Source organism: Ursus americanus, chromosome 27 (genome assembly GCF_024610735.1).
Source record: "Ursus americanus isolate L20-20 chromosome 27, mUrsAme1.1.p, whole genome shotgun sequence".
Lineage (NCBI taxonomy): Eukaryota > Metazoa > Chordata > Mammalia > Carnivora > Ursidae > Ursus > Ursus americanus.
This window is the reverse complement of record NC_142153.1, coordinates 38978435-38998299: the sequence shown is the minus strand read 5'-3', so window position 1 is coordinate 38998299 and position 19865 is coordinate 38978435. Positions and strand designations below refer to the sequence as shown.

The 19865-nt window shown below is 45.2% G+C and overlaps 1 protein-coding gene across 6 annotated transcripts in view; it reads right to left on the bottom strand.

Moving 5' to 3' along the window:
• STOX2 (storkhead box 2) overlaps positions 1-19865 on the bottom strand; it is a 210382-nt gene that overhangs the window by 15543 nt on the left and 174974 nt on the right. For 5 of the 6 annotated variants that reach the window (XM_045785827.2, XM_045785829.2, XM_045785828.2 and 2 more), the window contains one exon: positions 7147-7299. In XM_045785827.2, coding sequence (XP_045641783.1) covers positions 7147-7299 — 153 coding nt within the window. Of the gene's footprint in view, positions 1-7146; positions 7300-19685; positions 19807-19865 lie in introns of all 6 variants that reach the window. The other variant, XM_087856515.1, reaches the window with a different exon arrangement.

Here is a 19865-nt window from a genome sequence, read left to right as displayed (position 1 = left end):
AACAAATCAAAAAATGGGTAGAAGATATGAACCGACACTTTTCCAATGAAGACATACAAATGGCTAACAGACACATGAAAAAATGTTCAAAATCATTAGCCATCAAGGAAATTCAAATCAAAACCACACTGAGATACCACCTTACGCCAGTTAGAATGGCAAAAATAGACAAGGCAAGAAACAACAATTGTTGGAGAGGATGTGGAGAAAGGGGATCCCTCCTACATTGTTGGTGGGAATGCAAGTTGGTACAGCCACTCTGGAAAACCGTGTGGAGGTCCCTTAAAAAGTTAAAAATTGAGCTACCCTATGATCCAGCCATTGCACTACTGGGTGTTTACCCCAAAGATACAGACGTAGTGAAGAGAAGGGCCATATGCACCCCAATGTTCATAGCAGCAATGTCCACAATAGCTAAATCGTGGAAGGAGCCGAGATGCCCTGCAACAGATGACTGGATTAAGAAGTTGTGGTCCATATATACAATGGAATATTACTCAGCAATCAGAAAGAATGAGTTCTCAACATTTGCTACAACATGGACGGCACTGGAGGAGATAATGCTTAGTGAAATAAGTCAAGCAGAGAAAGACAACTATCATATGATTTCTCTCATCTATGGAACATAAGAACTAGAATGATCAGTAGGGGAAGAAAGGGATAAAGAAAGGGGGGGTAATCAGAAGGGGGAATGAAACATGAGAGACTATGGACTATGAGAAACAAACTGAGGGCTATAGAGGGGAGGGGGGTGGGGGAATGGGATAGACCGGTGATGGGTAGTAAGGAGGGCACATATTGCATGGTGCACTGGGTGTTGTACGCAACTAATGAATCATCGAGCCTTACATCGAAAACCGGGGATGTACTGTATGGTGACTAACATAATATAATAAAAAATCATTATTAAAAAAAAAAAAAAGAAATAGCTGTCTTGGCATTCGAAAACAAACAGAACACATACAGAGGCTCCCGTATACGCTGGAAGCTACTCTATACGCTCATTTCCCAAGACTAAGCTTCCTTAATAAACCTAAATTGTAAGTTACATAACAGGGCAAGCAGACTTGACCATGGCTCATGATGCACCCAATTTTGAAATCATCACCTTCAGTTTTGAAAACGACTACAGTGTCGGTAAAGTTCAAGTGAGAACGTTCTCCTTCTTGGACTAAGTCAGCAGGATGGAGGTAGTTTTCCTACCTCGTAACCAGAGAGCCCTAACGAATACACCTGTGAAAACTCAGATGCTCTGCGTCCGTCTGGTCACTGAGTCCGAAACTGCCATATCCACTAGAATAGAAATTCCAGAAGAAAATGACAGATACTTCCCAGCACAGTGACCGATGCTGTTTTCAAAGGGATTTGTGTGCAAGTTTGTGCCCTGTCTTTCTTAAGAGACAGAATTAAGAGTCTAAGTTCTTAAGAGAGTATAAACTCTCCAGGTTACACAGCATTTGCTTTATTTCTTGGGCATTCTCCATCCCTCAGTGCCGGGCACACGGAGCGTCATAGGACTGACTAGTTTGACCTGCACGACAGAATTTGGAAATTGGTCAGGTTGAATCATACTGCAAATATTCAACCGTGTCTGACCCACAAAATGGCAATTTCATGTGACTCAACTTAACATAAAGCAAGGAATGTAGAGACCGGCAGCCTGGAGCCCAGAGCCACACTGCTGGACTCAGTCACTATTCGCTGGTGGTAGTGGTTGAATTAGGCAACCTCCCCCGCCCACGCCACTCCTCTGTTTAAACCTAATGCCCCAAACCTCAGAATATGACCTTGTTTGGAGACAGGGTCTTCATAGAGATAAACGAGTTAAAATGAGGTCATCAGGGTGGGCTCTACTCCAACATGACCAATGTCCTTCTTCAAAGGGGAAATTGGGCTGAAGGATGTGCACAGAGAGAACAGTATGAAGAAACTGGTAGGAAATGTCCATCCAGCGGCCAAGGAGCGCGGTCTGGAACAGTGTCGTCCCTTGCAGACCTCAGAAAGAACCAACCAACTGTGCTGATACCTTGATTTTGTAGTTCTAGACTCCTGAACTGTAAGACAATAAGTTTCTGTTGTTTAAGCCCCCTGTACTTCGTTAGGGCTGTGCTAGAAAACTAATACAGCTGCTATCGCCTTAGGCAACTTAACTAACCCCTCTGAGCCTCTGTCCACGGTCATCAGAATGTGGCTGTAACAGCAGGTACCCTCATAGGGTAGTTGTGAGTTTAAATGAGCTTCCTGTATGTAGAGCAGCGCCCGACATATAGTGGGGTCTCTATCAACAGTAGCTATTAATCGCCTCAACTCTGGGACAGGACCCATGGAAATCAGATTACCTTCAGAGAACATCGTGAAGCAACCTAGAACAGAAGGGTAAACTGAGTTTAGGCTCCCGCAATCCTTCCCAAACTACAATAGGGGGATATGAAAGCATGAGTAATGGCCTCGGAGAGCGTCCGTGAATGTGAGCTGACCTGCCCATCCATCCGTGTTCCCATCGTCAGAAGGCATCCTTTGTGACCAAGGTGGGAAAGGCAACATTGCTTACGAATCATGTATTGTTTAGTATAATTATGTAATTTTTGTGCTGCATGGTTTCCCTTTAGTCTAGGGCTCTACTCTTGAGAGACGTACGCTGGTTTTTACGCAAATGGCTTCCAGGCTGGTATGATGACAATTTTTAGAAATTTTATGATAGTTTCTGCACAAAATGAACTCCATGTGAAACAGTGATACAACCCAAACCATACATATGAAATTCTTAAGTGCCGTCATAAAACAAACATGCTTGCACCTAAAAGAAGCAAAGAGCTTCTACTTCATGACCAGGGCCTTCAGCTGAACAAGTCCGGGGCACCACTCACACAGCCTACAGCCTACCGCTCCCAAGATGAGACACTGTGCCCCCTGCAGCCTCCCGAATGATGCCCACTGGGGTTGCGTGGCACAGCCATGCGGGTGTCAAACCCAGACCGAAAACGAACTGTATCAGACGTGGTAGCACGCTTGCAACCGTGACTGTAACAGACACAAGTTCTTCCAAAAACCCGGTAAGGCTCATTCATAAGCATTCGTGATGACCCGTTTACTCCGCTGCTGGAATAAAGGAAAGCTGAGGTGTAATTCAGAAAAACAGCCGGTACTATAAACAGAATCTGCTGACTATAGGCCTCCCAAGCGCTGATCAGAGAAAACTTGGGAAAGTGTACAGAATCGTGACTACAGGGTCATCATGTCTACTTACCATTAAGAGTTAAGTGCTCAGATTATTCCCAAAGGACGGAATAAGAACGAGTTTCCAAAGAGAATTTACATCTAAAGTTTTCACACCTTGGATTTTCAAGTTTGTCAGTCTAATAATATTTAATTTGGAAAAAACAGGCTAGAAACATTCCCTGTCCAATCCACTTTCCACACGTCTACCTGTGGGTTTTCAAAGCTTTCACTGCGAGTCACTGATACTTGGGATGATTTTTTATTACGAAGCCCTCATCTAAGGACTGGTATTTTCAGTTATCTATGAAATCCAGACTTGCACGAGAAACCTACAAGGCTCACCTGGGAAAGAGATGGCTGTGATGGGTATTTTCAGTGTTTGCACATTCCACCACTTCCAGATTCTAGTCCCAAAATTCACCACGAATTTGGATTGTGAAGGCTTAAAGAACAAAGATAAGCTTTATATCCAAATAGGGCTGAAAGCTGACTTCTCTCCTTTTCCACAAGCAAAAACATCTTTCCAAAGCAAAAACAGATATCTAAAAACACTGCATGTCAACAAGGTGCTACTTAGACTTATAGATCTCTAATTCTGCAGATCCGGCAACTGTTGGAACGAGAGCCCGCGCACACGCTCTGCAGGTTAAGCATTTTGGACGGAAACTTTCAGTGGCCTCTTTGGATGATTTCTTCTTGTGTTTTCAAGAACACTGGCTGAGGGAGAATTCTGCAAGAACTGATGTAAGGGGATGAGCTGGGAGATAAAACGTGGGGTACATAATTTAACATTCTCTAGCAAATTCGAAAGCCAGCTTCAGCCCCATTAGCAGCTCTTTCTCTGAGGGTCAGCTTTCCTCCCGGGAAGATCCGACTGTAACAATTTAACAAGTACTGATCTGATTTAAATGAACATTCTGGATGGATGGATAATGAGTACTTAGCTGTGAAGCAAGTATGTCCTTCTTTTTATACCTTAAAAAAAATTCTTGTTAATGGAAACTGGTGGACAAAAGTTGTTTTCAAAAATTCAACCAATACAGAAAGGTGATAAAAGGGTTCACATGTCAGTATGTCAGACGTTTTTACTAGAAGGCTTTTCACTAAACAACTTTCTTTAGAATATGAATGTCCAAAACAGTAATAGAGGCCAAAGTCTAGACTATTCTTTTTATTTATAACATAGGCATTAAATATGAGAGTTCAAATATTTTAATAACATTCGGTTAGACTTCACAACTTTGTTTTCAAATAGGAAGCTATAAAAAAGTAAATAAGAAAACAAAAGAAGCCCCACAACTATGATATTTAAATCCCACCAGAGTTTCAGCACTGTTGTTGAATATACATTTTGGAATAGAATTCGAATTGTATTAAGTTTCTAAATTGTTTTGTTCTGAAGTACCTTAAATGCCAGCAAAAGAAAGGAAGGAACTCAAAGGAAGAAAAGAAAAGAAAGGAGGAAGAGAGATAAGAAAGAAGGAAGACAGGCAGGAAACAACCTCATTTAATGAAATACTAGTTTAAAATATGGAACTATTGCTGAAAAAAAGCTTTAAATCATTACTACCGTGCCCTCAACCAGTGGCTGGCAAACTTTTTCTGTAAAGAGCCAGAAAGTAATTATTTTACTTTGTGAGCCATACGATCTCCCAGCCGCAGCTACTCAGTTCTGTAACTGCAGCAGAAGCAGCCAAAACAATACATAAACAGACAGGCAAGGCCGTGTTCCAATAAAACTTTATTTACAAGTACAAGAGGTGGGCCACACTTAGCCTGCAGCCATAGTTTGCCAACCGCTGCCCTAGACTCAGGTTTATGCAGTGCCCCTGCCATCTGGGGTTGACCAATTAGCGTCACAAAGATGAAGAAGGTTAAGGTAGCTCCTCTCGGTCCATCGGACAATAAGGCCTTGAGATCTAAGTTCACTTACCATAAAAGCTAGCAGAGCGGTTGTTGTTTTAAGTACAGGTGATCTATGGATTTCTCTGCAAAGTATTCCAACCTAGTGATACTGTTATCAGCTGCTTGACAATTTACTATTTTATTTTGCTATTTTTCACGATTTATTATTACATACTGGCCCTGTGTTCTTTCCACTCTCTATTTTATAGCCCAGTAATGGGAGAGATGTAACGAATTCTGGAAAAACTATGTGATCTCTCAGGAAGCTACATAAAAATAGAGGGATTTTAAAAGCTGCTGGGGTATTTGATGTCAGAAGTGGCTAACCAGGTATAAGGTTGCGAGAAGGGTCTTTCTTCACGCGGGCACTACGTCTGTGAACGGCGTCTGTCTCCTTAGATCACTGTCACCTGCAACTCTGCTTATCTTAGCTACTGAAAGGAAAAAGGCTTCCTGGAAGTTAACAAAGAAAGACCATCAGTGAAGAATATTCAGAGATAATGTTAGAAAATTTAAGGCAATTTATAGGTTGCAAAGCTGGGTCCGTGTTAGAGTTTTTAAACAGTATACATAATTTCAAAACATGTTAATCAGAAAATTGAAGGAGGAAAAATCATCAGGAGAGAAATACAAAGTTCCTTTGGGGCAAAAGGAAAAGTGGGGAGACTCAATATGGTAGATGAATGTTTAGTTTAGAAGTGGTCCTTCCGCCCTCCCGCCATGGGTGGGGTGCATTTTCCTACACCTTGACCTTGAGTTCAGCCAGGTTTGCTTTGGCCAATGAAACATTAGTGGGTATGGCGTGACCAAAGGGCTGAAGAGCCCATGCACAACGGGGCCAGTTCTCTTGTGTCTCCGTCATCCCAGAGAGCAGAACAGACCTCTGCTTGTCTCTTTTCCAAAAAGGACTGGGGACAGGTGGAGCAGAGCCACCTGGGCAGGTCCGGTCTGGATCAGCTGACTCCTAGAGAACCCACAGATACGTGAGCTAAATAAATGCTCCCTGTTGTATGCCATGACATTCTGCCATTGTTACCCAGCATTTTGGTAGCAAAAGCTAGTGGCTACAGCCTATAGTTTCTATTACCAAGGTCTCTTCTAGGTTGAATGAAACCTGTGTCAAGGGTTCATTTTTAATGTAAGCACAGGTGGAGTCCAAGCCAAGCTGGCCAACTGGTGGCCCAGTAATGTGTTTTGTTTGACTTGCACGTCACTGGCACACATGTGTTAAAATGTACACACACACACACACACAAACTGCCAATAGTGAAGTCTGCAGATTTCATATAAAATGGAATGTCCAGATTCTCGTGAAAAAGTAGGAGGTTTGCAACTCGGGCAGGGTTCTACATTGGGGGGGGGGGTCACTACACTGGAGCTGAGCAGTGGGCTGCCTCTCCCGAGATAGGGCATGCAGTCTTTAGCTCATCACCGTTCCTACCGTCTTCTGGGGCTGGAGGCACCCAATGCCATTCACGCAACAGCTGGCCTACTGTCTTCTTTCAATAACATTTAAGAGAAAAGGAAACATTTTATTTTTGTCTTTCCAAATGGGATCTTAACTGATTTATCAAATATCATATATTAAAACTCATCAAGCCATGACAAGCATGCAAGATCTGTTTATTTTTGACATTACTGTCTCTTTAATGTAATCCCTGGAGACTAAAATTCTCTGACCTGCCCCCATGAATCATGATGTTCACATACTTCAAGACGGTTCCGGTGAGCTTGACCAGAACCGTGCTAGTTTTTGCCAGAATTCTTCATGGACTCTGATTTAATGTCTTCCTCTTGGTGCCAATTAAAAAAAGTCCTGCAGCATTACCCAAAGACAGCAAATTATTTTTGAAGGAACAGAGGTGCCTTGGCTTTTAACTATAGAACTAAGAAAAGTTTCTGGTCCGTTTTGGCAAAGAATTTTTTTTCTATTACATTTAAATGAGAGGAATGGTCCTTGGAACATCCTCGAGCAATGGAACACACACCTATCTGGAAAGTGCTACGTTCTTTTCCCGTTACCTGGGAAACACGTGGTCAGGTGCTCCATCAGTGCCTCTTGGGTGACGGGTTTTCTGGCGGAGTTCATTGCTGAGATGGCCAAGCAAAGGATTTCCCCCAGTGGGATAAACTGAGATTGACTGATGGGAGACATGCTGATTGGTGACACATCACCTGCAGAAAGACAATTTTCAAGTAAGCGGTTCATTCAAAGACCCGGCCTTTCGTCACACACACACACACACACACACACACACACACACACACGCCCCTTCCATGACTCTTCCCTGTTCCCTGTATTAGGAATGGGATCAACTCTGAAGGCAGAAGTGTGCTACAGCCACAGCCACGGTCAACGCCACGCAGGAGGAAAGACATCCCCAGAACAGTGGACGCTCCAACTGCCTTGACCAACAGACCCTGCCTTGCAAACCTGAGACCTCACCGAAACAGACTCAGTACTGAAAGGCGTACAACACGGCACCGAAAAATGATCTCTGATTTTACTGACTTGGAGCTGGTTTATGTCATAACTGCCCTTCCCATCTCCACAAATGCACCTGGGGAAACGTGAAGATTCATTCATTCCGATGTTGAGTGCTTTCTGTGTCAGGCGTCTGCTGGGGGCTTGGGATTTCCTCGGGAGAGGCAAACATCTCTGCTCTCAAGGAGCTTCTGTTGAAGTGGAAGGGACAGATAAGTAGACCAGAGCTCACGGTTCACCAGGAAAGGCGGAACTACAGACAGCTAGGGCAGAGAGGGCAGGGTGGGGGTGCAGCAGCACGGGGGTGAGGGCGGGGCTTAGAAGCAGGAAGTGGGAGGCTCCCTCACCCCATGTGCAGCCTGAGTCCAGGGCTGAAGCAGGAGTGTGCCTGGTGGCTGGGGGGTGGGGGGCACCTGTAAGCAGACGTCTTCTGGGGAGTAGCAGAGAAGGGGCACAGGTATGCAGAGACATCCGTGAGGATTCAGCTGAGTGCCCAGGGCCTTCATCCTATGAGGGACGGTGAGCCACCAAAGGCATTTCAGGAATGACAAAGTCAGATGGGAATTTCAGCAACAGGAGGGACTGGAGGGAGCAGCAGAGAGCAGCTCGCCATCCACAAGGGGCTGGGCTCTTCTAGAGTGTCAGCATGCAGGGTGTGTGTCCTTCCTGTGACCTTCATGTCACGGTGTGGTGCTTTGCAGGTTATGTTCCAAGGATTCTTAGAATTCCCTGGAAGGACTTCTGGGGTGGGGGTCGGGGGGCAGCAGAGGGAGAGGCTGGAAGAGCAGGAAGTCTGACCCTGACACCTGGATGCCACCTGTTTCATACACGGGGGCTCCGTAGGGTTTCACTTGAGAAAAGGCCCTATAGAAAGAGGGTCAAATTTCCAGCAGAGCAAATATCTGTGAGCTTTGGAGCTTACTTCCCACACATATCTACGTAGTCTCTCCTTTTTTGTTTCCCAAGCATGACTTCCCTGTCATAGTAAACTGGCCAGATCCCAGACTCGGGTCCGCCTGTGGCCCGAGCAGCGCCCTCCTGGGGTGGTGTCAGGGAGCTCTGGGGTGGCCCAGCCTCCTCTCTGTCGCGGCACGTAAAGCTGTGCCCAGCCACCATCCCTGGTTTGCTGGGACCCCAGACGCCCTTGGACAAAGAACCTGAACGTGCTTTGATGGACTAGATGGGAAAAGGTCTGATGGATGAAACCAGGCCAACGGGGCCTGAGAATGAAAACCACCAGGGGAGGGTTAAGTCTAACAGGCGCATGGACGAAGCAGCCAGACCCCAGCATCAAAGTTGGAGCCCCACACCTCCCACCAAACCAGCTCAGTTCAGTGCTTCCCACTCTCCTGCTTCACTCAGGGCTCCACTCTCTGCAAGATGGCGGTGAGAAGAGCAATTGTCCCAGTGGTCAGAGGGAGGGGGCAGGACCCAAACCCAGAACAAGAGAAGAATAGCAAAAGACAGGAACTGACCTCACTGAGAACCCACGAACTTTGGGGGGCTCTGGGTTAAATTTCATAAAGAGAGGCCTCTTGCAAACCTTTGGTGGGTAGCAGTGGATAGACACGAGAACATGGAATTTTGGCTGTCACTGGGGCTATGACGGGTAAAGCTCAATTCATATTGGTGACTCAAAAATGACAGAATTATGAGGGGTGGGACCATCTCAGTGGGCAAGTATGCTACTTCCTAGAACACTGTATATTTTTTTAAAACCTGTTGCGTCCTCAATTAAAACAAAATCTAATGCTAAAGCCTCCTGTGTGACAGATGAACCAGGGGTGGCTGCGAGGTGCAGTGGAGGTGGGAGTTTGGAGCTATCCCTGTTCAGCTCTCTCCTCCCCCACCGTGGGCCCCGTAGCTCAGCCACAGCCACCGGAAAGATCTTTTCTGGAACTCCTTCTCTGTCCTTCCGCCTTCTGCAGAAAGGACGAGACACTGAGGCTAGCTTCTTGATGAGTGGCCAAGTTAGCCACGTGGACCTCAGAGTCACTTGGGATGATTTTAAAAATGAGATGAAAAGGCAGCTGGGGTCAGCGGGCCACAGGGGGGATCACAGCAGATTCCAGCACCTCTGGACCCATGTACCATTTGGAAGTTGAACACCTTCTGAGATTTGCCTACCACGATTAAGGAAGGACTTCAAGGATACTAACTACTAAACGTGATTCTTTTTTAAACGCAGGTCCGCTTTCTGATTTTGTATAGGTTCTGGGGAACTTGCACTCTCTGTGGAAAAGCAAAGACCATTAGCAAAACTAAGCACTGCAGTTTAGTCCACGCTGGTCCTTATGCTTTTAGCGGAAATGATGTGTTGGGTTGAACTGCCATCTTCTAAGTTAATTTCTTTACATTCGTCGCTGCCAACTACGAGAGCCAGCATGCTTCGAGTGTGTCTGTCTGAATTACATCTGTTTTGGAAAAGCTCAGTTTCGCTCTAATAATGAACATGTACAATAACTTTTAACTCAGGATCTAGAATGGAATGGAATTTGGATGCTCTAAGTGACACTTTCGTCCTCTCATTTTTACACTGTACTAAGATAAATTATTTCCCACTCCCCTCCAGTCCCCAACCCCATGGACAATCCTCTCTGCACTATGCCCGGATGCTCCCTGGACGGGCTCCTTCGCTCCAACTCCAGTGTTACCCCTTCCCCAAAGCACCGCCCTCTACCCCGGCGCACTGGACCAGCTTGATGACTGTCAGCTGTCCCTTCTCCAAGAGCAGCCAGGTCTTAGCAAAGCAGAAAACTCGCCACCTCCCTTCCTAAAGTCCTACGGTGACAGCCGCCTGCTACCAGAAAGAGCACGAGCAGAATGCTCCCCCAGGCCTGCAGCAGCCCACAGGGCCTCGGTCTGGGCCTGTCCAGCCACCTCTGGGACCATGACCCTCCTGCTCCCCACCCCCCCACACACACTCACAGCTTCCACTGCTCTTTGAACACGACAGGCTTTTTCTCAACTCAGGGCCTCTGCATTTGCGGAGCTCCTGGGAGGCCCCTTGCACAGACCTCAGCTGGAGTGGCTTCTCCTTTGGGTCTCAGTTTAAACGGGGCCTCCTCAGGGAGCCTTGTCCTGACCACCTGACCCAATGCTGTTCCTGCCCTACCGCGGACACTCTCTCATGTTGCCCGAGTGTGATATGTGATATATAAAAAATACGTATCTGGTCTTTATCCCCATTCCCTGCACAGAGCTCCTAAAACCTATGGGATTTCCTAAGTGAGGAGAGAGAGAAGGTGTCTTGTGTTATGTTCCTAAGGTGACTTTTGGACCTGAAGTGAAGGATGGGGGGCTGGGGGCCAGGAGAACTCACTCTGTGATTACAGGGTTGGAACTTGCTGTCCTACTCCCCAACCTCTGGGAAGGGGAGAGGGGCTGGACAGGTTCAATCAGTCGCCAGTGGCCAGTGATTTGATTCTGTTTCTGTGATGAAGCCTCCATAAAAACCCAAAGGATAGGGTTCAAAGAGCTTCCAGGCTGGTGAGCACATGGGTATTTGGAGAAGAGCGGTGCACGCTGAGCACGGAAGCTCTGAGCCCCTTCCCTGTACTCCAGCCGACGCGGCTCTTCCTGAGCCGTTCCTGAGCAGTATCCTTGGAAAATAAACTGGCACTCGAATCAGTAAAACGTTTCTCTGAATTCTATGAGCTGCTCTAGCAAGTTACTTGAGGGGGGTCATGGAGGGGGTCATGGAAACCTCTGATTTACAGCCAGTCCATTCGGAGCACAGGTGACAACTTGGGCTTTCCACCGGCTTGGAAGGGGGCAGTCTTACAGGAGTGAGCCGACTTGTAGCTACTTGGCAGCTAACAAATTTTTTTCTGAGCCGCCGTAATTCATATTCTTCTAAAAAGAAAGGGTAAATAGTTTTATATCAGCTTTATTTTCTTAAAAACTTCCATGTAAGTATAGTCCTCAGGGAACATTTGTCAAATCCCAAATAATTCAGATAAAACCTGGGGGATCTGATGATCTCTCCGAGTAGATGGTATCAGGAATCAGCCGAATTGTAGGCTGGGGCTAGAAAATTGCTTGGTGGTGTGGAACCCCCCCCCCCCACCGACTTGGTACCACAATCTAAGCAAGCTACTGTCTTCACTCTCTGAATGTGCGTGTGTGGGTGGGTGGGTGGGTACTGGTTTACTGTCTGTCTCACCCACCTGACTATAAGCTCTGCAAAAGAAGAACACATGAATTCTCTGTTCTGACTATATTCCCAGGGCCTAGAATCATGCAGAGGTTACACGAGACACCCAGCAGATGTTTGCTGAATGGAAGAGTGAAAGAAGAAAGAAAAGAAAAGAAAAGAAAAGAAAAGAAAAGAAAAGAAAAGAAAAGAAAAGAAAGAAAGAAAGAAAGAAAGAAAGAAAGAAAGAAAGAAAGAAAAAGAAAGAAAGAGAATATCCATTTATAACATTGTAATCCTAGGAACTTCCCAGAGTACTTAAAGGATTGTGACTTCCTTCACATATTTTGCTAAATAATTGCAAAACAAACAAAATAACAAGAGACCAAATATACTCAACCAGGAAATTTCTAAGACTCCTTCTCTTGGTTTCATCAATATCAGTGCACCGAAACACAGCAGTCATCACAGAAAAATAATTATATATTGAGTGACGATCAGGACATGCATTTAAGACCTATATTTAAGGAATCGTAGCTATCTCTTAATACAACACATTATTCAAGTTCACCATGATTTTCTATGGATCTTTTATATAAGACCTGCTTCAAGAGCCAGCTAGTCACTCTTAAAATACTAGAAAATACTAGAAAATTTGGGGTGCCTCAGTCAGTTAAGCGTCTGACTCTTGATGTCAGCTCAGGTCATGACCTCAGGGTTGTGAGCTCGAGCCCTGTGTTGGGCTCCATGCTCAGCATGCAGTCTGCTTGAGATTCTCTCTCTGCCTCTGCCCTTCCCTGCCACTTGAACACTTTCTCTCTCTGTCTCTCTCAAAATAAATAAATAAAATCTTTAAAAAAATACCAGAAAATTCTTCAAACACCTGGACCACACTTAATGGTCAAAGAAGAAAACAAGGGAATGTAAGTACTTCTCAAGTATTATGGTCACCATAATCTACAGAAATTACCCGATTGTGTATGAACTATGAATTGTGACTTGTCTCTAATTTATGGGATGGGTTTTTCTATTGTCAGAATGAGCTCTGAACACATTCATAAAGACAACTCATAGCTACTTTGCAGGCTAACACATTTTTTTCTGGACTGCCACAACTCTGTCCTGTGGTTCTAAAAATAAGGGGTAAGTAGGTTTTATTTCAGCTTTATTTTCTTATAAACATCCATTTTTAAATACAGCCCTCAGGGAGCACGTGTCAAATCCAAAATAATTCAGACAAAACCAAGCACAGTGCCCTGGACAGAGTAAGCATCCCATAAATTTCTGGTAAGTCAATTTACAATCTGAGAAGACATGCCAATATTCCAGTTGTGATCACACCTTTCTGACTTTAAGAGCATGTAACATCAAAGACAAAATGCCTCAGTGAGCATTTGGACGTTGCTTTTCTTTGAGGTACCGGTCAGCTGAGCAGCATGAGGGCAGAGGAGAGCGCCAGGTGCCGCGCGGGGCGGGGCATGGGGAGTCCGGCTGAGGCGGAAAGCGCGCATGCGCATGCGGGCCGGAAACCGGAAGCCGGCAGCCTGGGGCACCTGGGCACACCTGGGCACAGCTGGAGCACGCTAGGGGTGGGATGGCAAGAACAACAGAGCCAGCTAGAGGCTTAGATCTAACTCTCGATGCTGATGGGGAACCTTTGCGTGTGTTTGTCCGGAGGAATGACGAGACACGTCGGTGTTAGAAAATCACTCTTGGACAACTGTGGGAAACAACCCCCCCCGCCCCCCGCAACGATGACAATTGCCCAGGCAGTGGACAAGGAGGGTCTGGAACGACGGGTGGAGATCATGCACATGCCGACTTTCTCTCTCCTGTACCGTCTGCCGCCAATCATTTCCACCTCAGAAATATCTTCATCACGAACATACATTTTTACTATTGAAATCCCCCCTTCCCTTCCAACTTTTGGCCAGTTCCTTTGTTGGAATTATTTCAAAAAAATTCTCCCTCACGTAATTCATCCTTTCAAGAAATTCATTTGAGAGCCTGTTATACATTCAATACCTTTAGGTACTCACGTTGCAAAATGGGTCCTATCTTGGTTCTATTTGTGTGCCAAAAAAAAAAAAAGTACTATAATAAAGCTCTGTTCTTTATAAATGCCATTTTTTCCCAGTCATTAATTTAGGTTCTCTGTAGTCTCCAACCTCTGCATCCGAGGCAGGGAGACACAGCTCCTGAGAAGACATGACTTTCACAACAATTCACAACCATCTCTTCCCAGACGATACCTGCAGCTTTCCAAAAGCTACCCAGCTAGAAAAGCAAACATAAATCTATTTCCTTCCATCTTCATGCAACTCTATAAGAAAAAGACGGCCAAAATTTTTCCAGGAGAACCAAATCATCATAAACTACACCCTGGAAAGTACTCCAAAGCCCATCTTCTATCCTAGCCTTCTTTAATCCAGTTTTTTCAACCACCACCATTATGTTTAAATTATCCTGTTTTCCTTTTTATTTGTAAATACTATTTTCTGCCGTGAATGCCAATGTAATCTGTACTCTGGATTAAAGAGTGACCCGTGACCCTAGGGAAGTTCATCAATCAAAGCAACCTATTTCCCAGCGCAGTCCTGGAACTGTACTAACTTATAATCGGGAAATTCCCAACACATAAAGGCATTCAGGAGATATTTTGATAAGTGCCCAGTCTCTCATAACAAAATACAATTACCACTCTGCGTCTGTTTCCTCATCTATAAAATGAGGGTTTGGAGATGATGTCAAAGATTCCTTCAGGCTCTCCATGATTGTATAATTCTTTATCAACGCAGCAGAATTCTGGCATAAAAGCATAATACAGTACTCATGTGTAGGTCTATTTCCAGCTTGCTGGAGAAACTATTTTAATACTCAATCCAATCTGAAAAAAGGAGGCTTTCATTTCAAAAAGAATAGCAATATATATTGGCCATTCATCTCTCCCCTTGTAATAATGGCCTCATCGTTTGCTCTTTCTAATTCAAAGTCCTGCTCAGCTTTGCTCCTCAGGACTAAAGTGTGCCTGTTTTTGTTCTCGGTGTTGCCAAAATTAACACTAAAGTTAAAATTATAGATGCCAATAAAATTACCACATGCAGTAGATACCGTGACTCATAAAAACGGTCAAACATGCCTATAAAATGTAGAGTGGGCAAAGCAGCAATGCAACTGTTATCCTTTCAATAGACTGTACACAGGACTCCTGACATGCCAAGTTTTATCTGAAACACCCTTGAGCCTGGGGAAGTCATAAGCTCTCTGAGGTTAAGTGAACAATGTCTCTGAGGCAGAGCCTGAGACAGACCCTGGGTTTTACAACACAGTTCAATTTATTAACCCCAATTTTATGTATAAATGGTGTTTGGTTCTTTTAACAGATGGTCTACTACAATATTTTTAAGAAGCTGCCCAGAAGAACACATATTCCCCTCCCAGACCCTCTCCAGCAGACAGCAACCCCCTCGCAGGGGGGCAGAGCATACAGCTCCCGTTAACTCACACGCTGCAACATTTTAAACAGCTTTCCCTTGAAACCAAATTACTATCCTTGAGTTCAAATGTTTGTATTTGAAATCTAAAAGGAAAGTGGCATTGAGAAAGGCCCCTTTACCAGTTTACCGTATGTTTGGTTTAAATGCCACTGATTTCAGAAATTAAAGGCTGAGCCTTCACTGCAATCGTTGATGGCAGTACAGATGACATTTTTTTTAAGAAAAGGAATTTTAGAACATTTAGAAATTCTACAACAGCTTTTGCAAATATACCTGGTGCTTTATTTCAATATGTGATGGATCTCTTAAAGAAGGTCCAAATCCTAAGCTATCACTTGAATAAATCGTCTTAATTCAAAAGAGAAATGTAAATGAGGGGCTCCCATTAGTAATACCAAAGTTAGTGGTGGCCGGCAACCTACGACTTCACTAAGAAACTGCACATGAGAGTAAACAGAAGCAATCATGGTGGCACACGGCACACACGTGTGCACATACGCACAGATGGGCTAAGGTCCACCCTATCCCCTGAACCTTCCTGCTTCGCAGCCTAATGCATAGACGCGCAGCTACTAGGTGTACTGACAAATCCATTCGCTGGTCTGTAGGAGAAACCCACTACCTTCCTCACTCTGCAAGCTTTCATTAGTCATATTAGCTATCGCTCTTGTTCCTGAGATTTGACTATTGATAAAAAACATCATTGCAGGATAAGCAGAGATGAATAAGCCAGGTAGGGTAGAGAATGAGGCAGAGGAGGGTGACCACAGGACAGTGATGGCCGAGAACCCCCTGCTAGGGGGCCGCTGTCACCGTTACCAGGGATGACCGCCGACGCCTGTCTAATCATAAGCAGCTAATGCTGCTGGACCATTTTGCTCTTGCAATAGATTCGTAGCTAAAAAGTTAGGATGGCAATATGAGCCATCAGGCCAATCATAGGCTTCAGTAATTCACACCTTTGCTCGGGCTCCACATTACGACCCGAGAGTGGTGTATGTTAGGCACCACGGACTAAATCCAGCAGCGCGCTCTTCCCAAGCAGGCACGCACGTGTTTGTTGAAAACCTAGGCACCGCACGTACAGACAAGGCAAGGGAAGCCCCGGCTAACTGCCAGACGTTTCCATCACCGGCTGCCCCTTTGCTCTCCAAATGCTCATCCAGGGCTAAGGTACAGCCGTGTACCACCAGGAAGAAAACCGTGATGACATGCCAGTCCTAGCTGACAACAACGGGTAAGACCTCTCGGATGTCCCGCGATCCTGTGAGGCCCCCGGCCAACAGGAGTCCTGTGGAACACAGCGTCCTCCTCCTCCTCGCTGGAAGAGTGTCATGCAAGACAGAACCGACATGCCTCTTTCAAGCTACCGCGTAGCTCTCTTCCATCTCCATCCTCTACCAGAACCCAGCCTAACACCAGAGCCGTAGGAGACGCTCCATTTCCACGGATGATGTTTCTCGATGACAATTTGATACGTCCGTCCGACATCTCCAGGGTCATTCGCTTCCCCTGTTTACAAGTCAGAATCGCCACAGCTGTTCTCGGCCTCTGTCCTCCCTGCTTCACCCGTGCAGGTATGGCAAGCGCACGGTGACTGATTTCTCTACAACGCAATTACACCGGAACAAGAAGGCCTAATGAGATACAGTTCAAATATATATAAACGCTGGCAGTTCCCAAATCGCAGCAAAATTATACCGAATGACTGCTACCAACTCCCCAACAGCTGAGCACTCTAGCACCCCTGTCAACGGCCGCAGGGGCTACTGTGGAAGAACACGCAAGAGTCTGCTGGGATGGAGGCGCGCAGAGGCCGGGGACACCACAGAGAACACTCCCGACTCCCTGCGCCAGCAAGGAACTTTTCTCTCCCAAGTCCCGCATCACAAGACAGGGGTCGAGGCCCCGGACTCTGCAGCCAACACCAGATTCAGAGCCTAGCTCTGCTCCTCATTAGATGCAGGATTTGGGGCAAATTATTTAATCCGGCGGCGGGGAGGGTCGCCATTTCTTCTTTGGTAAAGGGCGCAAAGTGAGGTCCACTTTGTAGAGCTGAGGGGATTCAGGAGATAGGGATGTTGAACGCTTACGCTGTCCCTGGGACCAAAAAATATCCGACAAATAGAAATAGTATTACAATTACCTTCTCTGAGCCTATCGGAATTTATTCATTTTACTCTTTCGTGGTGTTTGAATTTCTACCAATAGGAAAATCATTTGGACCTAAAAAGAAACGTTGTTTTTTCTTTTTAAACAAAACTGAGACATCTGCAAGAAGGCCAAGAGGGCAACAGTCTTTGTTACACTGATATGAATTAGTTCAATCAGACCTCTCACCTCTCGATTTTTAATGTGAGCACGAGCACTGAGCGAATGGAAGAGTCTGACTGGGAAGCAGAAAAGTTAAGATACACACACACACACAGCATTTGGCATGTATTACCGGGCTGGGGGAGAATGGTCTGAAAGCAAACAGGAAGCATACATTACCCAGGGACCCTGGAGAGGAGAGCACCAGAAGACGGGAAATTGGATGGGTAGATAGTTACAAGGACACCAAGTTTGGCTGGGCCAATCTGTTACCCAAGAAAGGAAACTCGACACTTGAGTTTGAGCACCCTTGGTGCTAAAGACCAGGGACACCAGGAGCGACATAAACTTTGATAGAACCGTGACGGTCACCTCTCGTAAGGAACACGTCTTGTGGGATTCAAGAAAGTCACTTTCACAAGCATATTCAGTATTTAGCATACTCTTACCTACAGACAGCTTGTGCGATAATATTCTTCCTAATCGAGGAAACCATAATCAATGTCCACACGTAAGGGCCTCATCTTCACATTTGTTCTGAACAGTAACAACCCTTTATAAGCTGCACGTCTGTAATCCTAACTCAAGGGAAGACCAATCATCGTTTCCAGAGTCTGAACTCCCGACGTCTACCCTACATTAATCTACCCTGGGAAGACTATTAACATGAACAAAACAGATCATTCTCACCCTCTGTGACACATGAACGCTTTTTAAACTGCCTCTCTTCCTAATCAACTACTTCCTGAGTGTTTCCATGTGAGGGAACTACTAGGAGATATGAACTTTGGAAAAAGGCATCAATCTTGATCCTTGCCTTCAATGAGCTTATGATTTAGGTGGGGAAACATGATACAAATGTGTGAAAATACAAGCAATTCTAACATATTCAAATTACCGTTTACAACATCCTTAGAAGAGATACAAGAAAATATAAGAATGACTACCAATTAAGTCCTACGATAGGAATTTATTAATATATAATTATACCCATCTCTCCAAGAGAGAAATAGTAATTCCCCAACAGCATTAAGAAATGACCTCCTGTTGATTAATCAGGGAAAGCTTTATAGGAGAGGGAGACTTTGAATAGGGTCTTTAAGGATGAATGGAATTGATGGGTGTGGGGACCTTATATAATTACTGTACATTCTCAACGTACTATGATGTCACCAAGCCTGTGACTGACTCTCCACTTTGCTCTGAAGATGCAGAGCGCTATCACAGAGAAGAGACATCCTTGACAGCAAAACAGGAAGCAGCTTTCTTCCCCTCTGCAAAAGGGTGAGCTAAGGGGATGGATATGAAAGCAAAGAGAAGAGAGATATTCGAGAAGCCGATCCAATGTATAGTTTGCATTTTAAAATGTTCGAATTATTATTACAAATGACATAAGGGATTTGGTATTCTCAGAAATATCTTTAATGACAAAGAGTTGCTTAACCTATAAATTCGGTGAGATGGTAAAACCATCTCTCGGATTTGCCAAGTTTCATTCTGGAAACACAGCATGTAATGGAATTTGGAGGACCCCATTTTGCCATCTCCCTACGGAAAAAGAGAAAGCCCTTGTGTGAAAAGCCCATGGATGTTGTAAGAAAACAGCTATGTAATAATTTGAGTCCTAAAGCAGACTCGGAAGGAATACGCTTGCTTGGTTTACAGCCACCTCAATCTGATGTTAGTGTTGGAAACAGTCCCTGAGCGTCTAAATCAGGCGCCCTCGGATTTTAGTGCACTGCGTGTAGGTTAACGGGCCAAACAGCACGCCAAATTTCAGGGACTATATTAATTGAGAAGAAAAGATGTCAGATAGTGTTTACCGAACGCCTCCATCAAGAACAGTGGAAGAGATCCTACGGCTGATGGAAATCTGGAGCAGCTTAATTATTCCCTATTTGCAGATCCTACAGCTGTCTGACTTTTCAGTTGGGACGTGACTTAGGATGAATCATGCATCTGGGGGGCAGCCTACGTGAGGCGCTTCTGCTGCCTCGATGGAGGCCGCACGGGGTTATAACAGCAAGCCCACCTTTCAGAGGACAGCACACCCTCATCAGAGCGGGTGTAGACATTTTACCGTATTGCTTCACACACAACAACTCTTGAAAGAAAAGCAGGGGAAACCTACCTGACCCTTTCTGGACTGGCTCCATCCCCCAGGCAGCTTTGACGCTAAAGCCTGGTGCGTGCAAAGGGCTTTGCATCCAGGCACAAGAAGGAGCCAGTAACAGAAACGGACGTCCTAGAATCTGGAATAAGAAGAAAGAGTAAGCCTTCGAGCCGTAACAGCCTCAGTGAGCATTTCAGA